Here is an 11,658-nt window from a genome sequence, read left to right as displayed (position 1 = left end):
ACTGGTGTTAATGACCCACTCCTCGAGAGCTGATCGCTTGGAGTGCGATTTTAGTCAAGCTAACATAAAATGTAAAGGAAGTACAATAGATATAAGCAATATCTATATTCAACTTTCAATATGCTCTGCACATTTGTATTATATCTTACCGCCAATCATATTTACGTCCTATTTCATATGATTGAAGTAAAAACTCACTAACAATTGTAGCTTTCCAAAAGATGTTTCTTTCATGAGCTATCTGGGATTTTTCTCTCAAAATAACGTTAACAGATTGCTAATTGTTACCGTCGGTAAATATGTATTACATTGTTAATATTCATTACAGTTACTGACCAACACACCTGGTAACCCAACCTTAGGGTCAAAGTTGGTGGTTTCAGGCAGGAACAGTGCTGTGGTGACGCCTGGTCTCGCCGGGTCTGTGTAGGTTAGAGCCCAGCGCTCTGGTTGGATGATGATGTTTGACGTGTCGGGCAGGTCAGCGAGTGGAACGCCGTCATATACTGTGTAGGCACTCAGATCGTTGAGGAAGGTAGTCATCCCAACCTCCTCACTCACGACAGGGCCAAGGGTACCAGCCAAATCGGTGTACGCGCCTCTCGCGGCTTCATAACTGAATTCTAAAGAATAGAACATATTATTCAATAATTTCAGGTAAATGGGTAGCAGGTTTATTAACGAATAAACTGTCACCTGCATTTACGTTGTCAACCTCAAATCAATGCACATCTATGGTTTCTTTGTTTGGAATGAGCCTAAAGTCATAGCCACGGTAAGAATGGACCAATTGCTCTAGCTGTTACAAATCTAACTAAGGTTACCATTCTTTGTATGCCTTTAAAGTTCTATACTCGTGCATCAGCTATATTCAAGATGACTTGATGGGTCCTTCTTTTTTAGCTTCTACTACCTAAAAATGAAATCATTTTATTTTTCTTGTAGCTTGTACATAATCTTTCGCGAATGCAGGCAAAACATTAGCTGGTAAATTTAGTGTGACACTTTTGGATAATTGAACGCGACTTTTATCAAAGACAAGTGGCCTATCAACTGCTAATTAGCATTTGCAGGGAAATTCCAAAGTCTACTTTGCCATATACTCGCAACACATCATCATATCCGGCCCAGTCCAAATTGATGTATTTGTAAGAAAATGTCTGCAAGATTTTTCACCTCCACTAGCATTTTGGTACAAAGAATGTGGCTTACCCGTAGGTAGAGACGATGTTGGAGGACATTCTAAGAAACAAAAACAAAAAAGGACTTTTAGGACAAGCTTTTATGAACAGAAAGGTGATAAATAGTGGAATGGTTGTAGATATACAATTAAATATTACTTTAACCAAACAGCATGCATGGTAAAACTCTCAAACTACAATTGTTTTGAAGAAGATATGGATTTATTATAAGCCCTAATATCATTCGTAAGACTTATCTATTTATTTCATCACCAAGCATTATACTTGGTGTTAAGCTACATCCTCCAGGCCCGTTATTTTGGAGATATTTTAATTGTAGACTAGCTACAGTAGCCGAAAGCGATCTACTGTGTAATGTACCTTCATTTTACATCATAAGAAACATGACATCATCGTAAGTATACTTACCAGCTGTTGTCTGCACTGTGGTTGTCTCTACTGTAGAAACTAAAAAAAAAGGGATTGATTAATTTATGGAAGTCAAGTGCGGTTTAGATCCATGCCAACATTTATCCTAAGGTTGATTCTTTAGTAGTTAATCTACAAAAGACTACAACCCACAACAACAATGCATGCATGACAGTTTAGACATAAAAGACAATTTTACGGTATCTGACTATTCTACCAACACCTATACCATCGATGAACCCATTCTTCAGTCGCAATAAACTGTCACATTCATGGCTATTTATGAATCACTTTTACAATTTATACGTTGTAATGATCATTGTCGAACCATGTGTGTTTGGGGTGTATCTCCAAATGCAACGCATTAGCATTGCTTCAAAAATTTATTAACACATGTAGATAAAATCAATGCTTTGACATATAAGTCATTTTTCACACGTGCGAGTCACGTGTCCAGGGAGATTGGTTCAGAGATGCGAGAAGCCTTGAGGTAGATGGTTGAAAATCCTGGTCAGATATTGTCTTGTTCATTCATCGGCATCTGCAGAGCAAAGCAATACAGGTGACCAGAGCTGAATAACCATACGAGACTTATGTCACACGTGCGAGAAGTCACATGCCCAGAGAGATTGGGTTATGGCTGCTGGTTTTATTATGGATGTATAAAAATATCACCCCAACAATTTGTTCGTCTTTCGGTGTTTTGGTCCAGGGCCGCTTTGACAGTTGTTCACCTTTCTCGAAATATGTTGGATTATGATTTTACCATACACACAAGTTGACAGTTGTTCACCTTGCTCGAAATATGTCAAAAGCTGTGACCAGCTGTTCATGTTGTCAACAGCTGCGACCAGCTGGTCATGATATGTTTGATAACTTCGATCTACTTTGAATATTTATGGTAATGGTAATATTTATGGTAATTTTATGTAGCTGTGGGCCAATGGCCATTTACGTTTTAAAGGAACATGGTTGGTACTTTTATTATGATAATGCTGTCTTCATATATAAGCCTCTTGTCCGAACTCATTTACAGTGTGGATTAAGCATAAAACGATATATCTAACATCATGAAAAGAATCATTATAGGATATAAGCACAACGTCACACACCAAAGAAGACAAAACAACCAACATATAACAGATCGACGTCACAGACTATGTTACCTACGGTCACTTGTTAATTTTACTAGAAAGGCCGACATTTGCTTGAGAGTAGAAGAAGAAAACACATTCCAAATATAACCTATTTTCCCATACCAGTTGTATGGCTGAAATATGATAATTACCTGCACATGTGACTCCATCTCCCGAATATCCATTGTTACACGTGCAGTCGGCACCGGTCCCAGGAGCTGGAATATCTGTACACTGTGCATTGACATCGCACGGGTCGGGATCGCATCCATCAATTTCTGTAGAAACAGCATAAGACAAGGGCACGGTGAAATCAAATCGCTACATCAACTAGAAAAATCATTTTCAAATACTGCAAACATTGACGTTACCAAATTTATTGATAGCAACATCACAAAGAATAACAATATGTGCCTGTGTATACATTGCTGACGCAACCAAAGTTATAGGAAGAAGAATATACAATTTTGGAGTCGCAATGTCTAAATGTGCAACGTAACCATTGCAAAGATAGGAGTATACTTACTACAAAACTTCTCCTTCACATGAGAGAAGAACATAATAGTCTTGATGAAGGTAAGGTTAGTATTTACCTGTACACCCGGTTCCACCCATTGTTCCATCGCCCTCATATCCAGACGCGCAGTTACAAACTGCACCGGTCCCTGGGGCAGGAACGTCTTCACAGGTAGCGAGGATATGACACGGATTCGGATCGCAACCGCTGATGTCTGTAAAGATACAATTGCAGTTAACATTAACGTTTTAACCACACTACACCACGATCCAGCTCAAAGGTACTTAAAAACAACAATGGGCGCTTATTTAACAAGTTTGCAAAACTTATGTGCAGTGCCACATTTTGATTGCACATTTTCCCTGTCATTGTACTGTTTACTCAATAAAAAAAGGTTCCACAATATTTGGTACATTTATTTAGTAGCATCGTCAAACCCAAAACTACCTGTACATCCGGTCCCATCAACTTTTCCATCACCGTGATACCCTGCCGGACAAGTGCAGACTGCACCAGTCGCGGGAGCCACATTGTCGGTACAAGTAGCTATTGAAACGCACGGATCGGGACTGCAACCATCGGTATCTGCAGAATTTGAAGTTGGTAGATGTTGACATACTGAATTAAAGAAGTCACGACTAATGCAAAACAAATCCTTATTTTCATGTTTATTCGTACTTAGGGTTTTGGCAACTCAACAGAAACAGGCAAGAAATTCCCGACGGTGCTAAAACAACTTAGATAGTGTAGTTCTATCATAATACACTATCATATGGTTATGTTAGTCGTGAATTGTCCAACTCTAAGATAGAATTCATCACATACTACATTGTATATCAATTGGATGATGATATATATTTGTATACATGGTTTCACATCCGTACATAAGAAAGTTTAATAGCGTCAAACATTAAAAAAAAACTCTGGTGATCAAAATTTCCGACAGATTGACCACGATCGGATTAGCTAAAATTATAACTATACATGTCCGACAGCACAGACCAAAACGCAGACTTTCCTTTGTGTCAGAGATTGGTTCGACTATGACTAAGATACCCAACCCTTAACTCCAGTGAGACATTGTGTTTTAAAATGGCACTTAAAGGAAGTAATACAATTACTGTAACAATATGATTTTTATCCATGTTTAACGAAGTTTTTTTATTCATACCAGTACAGGTGACTCCGTCTCCACTGTAACCGGTATATTCCAACAATCTTTTATCCCCTGTTTCAAATGTTTACATTTCCATGGCCACCTTACTACATACAACAATTCTGGTACGTCTGAAGACCTAGGCTTTTCTCAATTTTGCACGGCGATCAGTCAAAAATCGCCATGCGCGAATACGGAAAACACTGCTGTGCACACGGCATATGCCCTGCGACTGGAAAGCTTACCCGTTGAGGTAATGGGTCAGTCCGGCATGATACAACTACGCACGCGCGGACTTTGGCATTCCTGACATTCCTGTACAGTTTTTGGAATTCTTTGCAAACGGTCGCACACTATACTATTAGGATCGCCCATCAGGCGTCGCCAAAGCATACACACTCACAAAGACATACTAGTACACACAACTACTCACATACAAACACACAGACACACATACACAAATTTACTAACACGTACGCACACACTCACACACACACACACAAATACATACCCACAAACACACAAAAACATACATCACACACATACACACAAACAAACACACACACACACACAAAATAAGATACATAATAAGGAAGTACTTTACCTGAACATGTGTATCCATCTCCCTCATACCCAGTGTTACACGCACAGTCCTGACCGGTCCCAGGAGCTGGGACGTCTGCACAGACAGCATTGGCATCGCACGGGTCGCCAGCACATCCATCGATATCTGTAGACAAACATATTTATGTTGGCATGAGAAAATAGTTGGCAACCTAAACTATATAAAATAGAAAATATTGTAACATTATTCTTGAAAACTTAAAGCATACGCTTTTTATTTATCAGACCACATGACTTCAATTATCCGGTTACCAGCCTTATTTCTAAACTTTGGGGTCACAATCTAATTGTTTCTTCATATCTCTAACAGTTAACAGCACACTAAATTTTATGGCGATCCGTCAATAACTTCTCTTAATAATGTTTGTAATTAAACAAACACACATATGTACACAAAGACATACACACAAACACGCACAAACATACACAAACGTACAGACACACACAAAGACACACAGATACAAATACACTCACGCACACACACACACACACACATACACACATAAACAAACTAGAATTCCACGACCCCATACCTTCGCCAAATGATCACTTAAGCTATCTACATACCAAAAACGATAACAATCTGTTAACCCCTTCTTGAGTTATTCCCTTTTAAATTCTGACACTAAACCTACCCTGCAGTTCCAAAACAAGCCGCTATGGGCCCAAACCTACACCACTTACTCTCGGCATCAAGAGCTGTCTACCACTCAAAAATATAGCCACAGCATGTTCAGAACTTGAGATATCCAACCAGGAAACTCCGCTGCAGTACCGTTTCAGGCCGCTAGGGGCCCAAAATCTAATCGTTTCCAGGTGTCATCAAGACCTACCCACATACTAAATATCAATACAATCCATCCAGGCGTTCTCTAGTTATTTTGGTCTTCTACACACACACACACAAACGCTACCCAAAATATAACTTTCTTGGCAAAGGTAACAAGACAGGTAATAGAAATGCTGTTACCATTGCGACGATGGTCTCTAAACAGTGAACGTAACAAACCTTAATCCTATTCAGACCGGGCTTTTTCGTTCATTCCTGGGCGGGGGGGGGGGGGGGTCTTTTGATGAAGACACTATATCTGACGCTTTTTTAAAAATGTGACGCAAGGAAGAAGTAATATAACGTAGTTAAGACTTCATCAATCTGACTGTATTGGTTGGAACAGTGAAAATGGTATGTTCCCTGTAAACTTCAAGGCATGCTACAAAATGTAACAGCAAGTGCAGATAACAGAATAATGATGTTTGTTACGACTTCAAAATGACGCCATAAAATGACGTCATGCATATCTAAGAACTAGTTTGCCTAAGCCATCTTTATCCACCACCTTGAAATTTCAAAAATACATTTTTGGCAACAAATAATCGCAAAAGACGACAGAAATAGACTAAAAACATTCAGTTAAACGTTTCTTTAACGAAAAAAATACCAGGTAGTTATAACTTATTAGGAATAAAAAGTTATATATTCTTGATCTGGTCATACGGTCCACCATCTTGTTTTTTAGCCCATGACGTAGCGACATTAACATAATTTATGCATGATTAATTAGCAAAGATATTCTAGATTACATAAAATTTGGTTTGTGTAAGAAAATAGCAGTAATATGGCAAATAAACACGAAAAGACATCATTAAAACCAAAATTAGCGATTTTCGTCAAACTGCCTATGAACTAACGGTTGCCATGGCAACAAGAAAAAAGGAAAATTTGAGTTAAGAAACTGTTGCCAACTAAATCTTACAAACACATACAAACACACACACACAAAAGACATACACACAAACACAGACACACTCACATACACACAAACACTACACACATACATACACACACAAATTCACAAACATGCATGCACACACACAGAGATATACACAAAAACATACACACTCACAAAGACATAACCCACAACCACTCACATACAAACACACACACATAAACGCACAAACTCACACACAGACACAAAGATATACACACAAACACAAAAAAAAACGTACAAACAAACACACACACACACACACACACACACACACACAAAATACATAATAAAGAAGTACTTTACCTGAACATATGTATCCATCTCCCTCATACCCAACGTTACACGAACAGTCCTGACCGGTCCCAGGAGCTGGAACGTCTGCACAGGCAGCATTGACATCGCACGGGTCGCCAGCACATCCATCGATATCTGAAAACAAACATATTTATGTTGGCACGAGAAAATAGTTCGCTACCTAAACTACAAAAACATTCGGCGCCATTCTGGGCGGTCCTGAGCCATTACTTCAACCTCACGCATCCTCACGTTGTTGATTCCTGTAGTCAACTTCAGGCCGTCCATAACGCTGTTGAGCAAGGTTTGTCTGGGCCAACCTCTTGACCTCTTGCCATGGTTTTGGTTCCATTCCAGCAGGAGTCTTGTAGTCTTTCCATGGGCATTTTCACTTCACACTGGTGTAAAAATGGGTACCTGGCTTCGGTCGGAGAGGTAAAAGACTACCTTTACCCTCTGTCTGTACCGTGTATGTGGCATTGTTAATATAAGTTACAAGACTTGAGCGCAGAGCCATATTATCCTCGTCTTTCCAAAAGTAAATAGTAAAAAAAATTATTGGTAGTTCCTGTTATGAGTTTTTTAACGCTGGTTCTGAGGCAAAGTCATACGGATTTGACTTAAACGAAATACAAACGGACTGTATTCACACAATAACACATGATACAGAATTATATTACCTGTACATGTGTATCCATCTCCCTCATACCCAGAGTTACACGTACAGTCCTGACCGGTCCCTGGAGCTGGAACGTCTGAACAGTATGCATTGGCATCGCACGGGTTGGGATCGCATCCACCGTTATCTGTAGACAAACATACAAACTCGAACGTTCTCAAATAATCATAAACATATTGTGGCCGTTTATTCAGTCCGTAACTACTGCGAAGTGACTACAGTTGCCAATGCTAACATTATCAAGAATACTCATTTTCCAGATTGTGTGTATGGGTTATTTTTTTGCCCCTATAAACTAGTTAAAGCTTGCTCTATTATTTTGCAGTTTTCATTTACGAGTTTACAACTGGATACCTGTCGCTCTTTTGTTAAAAGCTGGCAGGCAGAAAATTTACTGTACTTGGCAGAGATTTAGAATTTGCCCTCTTTCCAACTGATTGACCCATTTTTAAGATATCGTATCAATGCTGGAACCTGTTAGAACAAAATTATATATATATATATATATATATATATATTCTCATTAGATATGAGTTTATTTGCATTAATTATAAGATCATAGCACGTCCAGGTTGAAATATACAAAAATCAGAATTTCTGTTGATGTGCTATGGTCACGTCACGTGTCAGCGGGGCAAAAATTGACCTTAACCTTCGTCTCCCCAGTTCCTCTCTTCTGGTAGAACACACCTAAATATCAAACATGCAAATAAGGAACTGATTTGTACGTTTTTGAAAAGAACTCAGTGAATCAGTAAGAATTGTTTATTGTTGTGATCGCATTCTTCTTGATTTTTTTTTCACTTTTGCAGACGCCTGTACGGAACGAAATCTCAGCAAAACAAAACAAAAGCCTACCGTCACACGAATGCCGATCGGCATTCAGAGTGTAGCCATCATCACAGGAACAGTAGTAACTCCCGACTGTGTTATGGCAGTTCTGTTCACAGCCACCATTATCAGTCTCACATTCGTTCACATCTATGTTAGACAGATACAAATGTGAGTTATGCGAGGTCGGCGGTAGATCAACAGATTTTAAACCCAGGATGTCAAACAACCAAACACCCTGCTGCTGCGCCACACGACCCTAGTAATTTGCCCGCAGTATAACAGTCTAAATTGCACAACAAACCTAATTCTTCTCTTCAAACTTTTCTTTTAGAATCACTTCTGTCTGTACATTTTGTAAATTTATAGAAGCCTGTGTGGACACAATATATGGAAAGCAAAGGAAGCCTATAGGGCTTCGACGTGGTTGTTGTTGTGGTCACCTTTTTCTTGAATTTTTCTACTTTTGCAGACGCCTGTGTGGAACAAAGTCTCAACAAAACAAAACGTTATTCGTCTTTTTATTGTTACATTGGAGCGACAAAAACTACACACATGGTCATAAATGCCCTACAGGTTCATCGCAGATTGAATAAGATTTCCATTTACAAAAAAAAAATCCATGCTTTTCTCCAAAATAACACAACTTGTTTCACGTTTCATTGATGATCTTTATCCTATCCCACCACAACATAAATCATTCTTCTGTAATTATTGTTATTGCAATTGCAAGGTATTCAATTTGTAGCAGCTTGTATACGAAAAAAGGAAAACGTTCACATCTGTGTTAGAAAGTGAAAAAAAGGAGTCATGTCAGCTTGCATTAACAACAATATTGTCATTGTCAATTTATTGTTACTTTGGATTGGCAATAACTACACAAGGCCATAAATTCCCTCTCGGTTTTTCGTTGATTGAATAAGATGTCCATTTCAAAAAGATCCTGCTTTTCTCCAAAATAACACAAAGTGTCTCACGTATGAAATGAAATTTTAGCACAACACAAAACTAGAGTTCCACGACCCCATACCTTCGCCAAATGGTCCCAACCTTTAAAACTGCTGTATTAATTGTTTGTCATTAATTACGCCCATAAGGTTCTCATTTGCTTAAATCATATCGGTTCATCATCTCCTCTTCCATACAACAGACGAACACAATTTATGTTGAGAAAAAAAGGCTTTTATCGCATTTTCCGATAATCTATGCAAATAAGGATTTTATTTGCATAATTAATGTTCAACAAAGTTCACAAGCACATACTTCCAAATGCTAAATAAGAAGTTTTCGTCTTTGAAGACGATAAAATTACAGCATTTTCTCATTAATTATTCAAATTAGGCCTTTATTTTGCATAATACATATCAATCAATATAATTATCCTTCTCAGTTACAAATCTCACATGTTGCAATGGTCCTATAATCGAACTGAGCGTGTTTACCAAATTTCCTAATTAATAATGCAAATTAGATACCAATTTGCATAAATAATATGTCATTATTTGAAGCATCACTTAAGCTATCTGCATACCAAAATCATAACAATCCGTTACCCCCTTCTTGAGTTATTTCGTTTTAAAGTCTGACACTACACCTGCCCTGCAGTTCCAATACACGCCACTTAGGGGCCCAAACCTATACCACTTTCTCTCGGCATCAATAACTGTCTACCACTTAAAAATCATAGCCGCAGCATGTTCAAAACTCGAGATATCAAACCCGAAAGTTCTGCTGCAGTACCGTAACAGGCTACTAGGTGGCCCAAATCTAATCGTTTGGTCTCATCAATACCTACCCATATATCGAATATCAAAACAATCCATTCAGGCGTTCTTGAGTTATGCTGGTCTTCTACATACATACATACATACATACATACATACAAACAAACGCTACCCAAAATATAACCTTCTCGGCGAAGGTAACAATGATTGTGGTTGCAGTTTCAAATTATTCAAGTTATTGCAGCTTGTATTCAACAAAAAAGTAAAACAAAAGGAGCCTACCGTCACACGAATGCCCTTCCTCAATCAGGTAATAGCCATCATCACAGGAACAGTAGTAACTCCCGACTGTGTTATGGCAATACTGTTCACAGCCACCATTATCAGTAGCACATTCGTCCACATCTATTTTCGAAAGACAAAAGGAGAAGTCATGTCAGTTTGTATTAACCACATTTTTGTCCATTTATTGTTATCACATTTGATTGGCAACAACTACACGCGTACGGGGCCATAATTTCCCTCCAAGGTCTCTCGTTGACTAAATATGATGTCCATTTGCAAAGAAGATAATTTCATGGTTTTCTCCCAAATAACACAAGTTGTTTTACGTATGAAACGCTTATCTTATCAACACAAAACATCCTTCTGCCATGGTTGTTGTTGTGCTTTCAATTGCAAGTTATACAACATGTTACAGCTTATATTTAAGAAAAAGGAAGCAAAAAAACCTACCGGAACACCTTGACCCATCGACATTCAGGGTGTAGCCATCATTACAGGAACAGTAGTAACTCCCGACTGTGTTATGGCAGTTCTGTTCACAGCCACCATTATCAGTGGCACATTCGTTCACATCTATATTAGATAGATACAAATGTGAGTTATGCGAAGTCGTTGGCATATCAACGGATTTAAACCAAGGATCTCAAACAACCAAACACCCTGTCGCTGTGCCGCACGACCCTAGTAATTTGCCCGCAGTATAACAGTCTAAATTGTGCGCAGGCGCGGTGGCGAGCAGCAGCGACTTACGAGAGCTCTGAGAATTTTCCTGAATTTCACCGTATTTTGTACCAGTTACTATTTATAATTCTTCTCAGTTTATAGTATAGGCAATACTCGCAAATACCGGGAACCTGTAATACTGGTTATAGTAAAATTTTCGGTATCTAAATCAAATTCCGGACAGGTTTGAAACAATAGCTTATAGAGTGGGAGGGCTGCATGCCGCGGTAAGTACACTGAGGGAAGGGGAACCCGTTTATATACTGATTTCGTTGATATCTGGGACTGCTTATGATTGCACAGTTACTAG

General features: G+C 38.7%; 1 protein-coding gene and 2 long non-coding RNA genes across 3 annotated transcripts; all 3 read right to left on the bottom strand.

Annotated features, from left to right (window-relative positions):
* Positions 1-350: 350 nt before the first annotated feature.
* Positions 351-1,648, bottom strand: LOC118428704. The gene is made up of 3 exons (XR_004832663.1): positions 1,611-1,648; positions 1,213-1,242; positions 351-623 (listed from the first exon to the last, which is right to left on the bottom strand). It is a non-coding gene; the product is annotated as an uncharacterized LOC118428704 (long non-coding RNA).
* A 473-nt stretch (positions 1,649-2,121) lies between these two features.
* LOC118429402 lies at positions 2,122-3,851 on the bottom strand. The gene is made up of 4 exons (XM_035839884.1): positions 3,711-3,851; positions 3,340-3,477; positions 2,899-3,024; positions 2,122-2,151 (listed from the first exon to the last, which is right to left on the bottom strand). Exons 1-4 carry the CDS (start codon positions 3,792-3,794, stop codon positions 2,122-2,124), a joined length of 378 nt encoding a protein of 125 aa, XP_035695777.1. The 5' UTR covers positions 3,795-3,851.
* Positions 3,852-7,792: 3,941 nt separating this feature from the next.
* Positions 7,793-10,745, bottom strand: LOC118428703. The gene is made up of 3 exons (XR_004832662.1): positions 10,623-10,745; positions 8,644-8,766; positions 7,793-7,912 (listed from the first exon to the last, which is right to left on the bottom strand). It is a non-coding gene; the product is annotated as an uncharacterized LOC118428703 (long non-coding RNA).
* Positions 10,746-11,658: the final 913 nt, after the last annotated feature.

Source organism: Branchiostoma floridae, chromosome 13 (genome assembly GCF_000003815.2).
Source record: "Branchiostoma floridae strain S238N-H82 chromosome 13, Bfl_VNyyK, whole genome shotgun sequence".
NCBI lineage: Eukaryota > Metazoa > Chordata > Leptocardii > Amphioxiformes > Branchiostomatidae > Branchiostoma > Branchiostoma floridae.
Note: the sequence above shows the minus strand (reverse complement) of the source record. Positions and strands in the feature narration are given on the sequence as shown.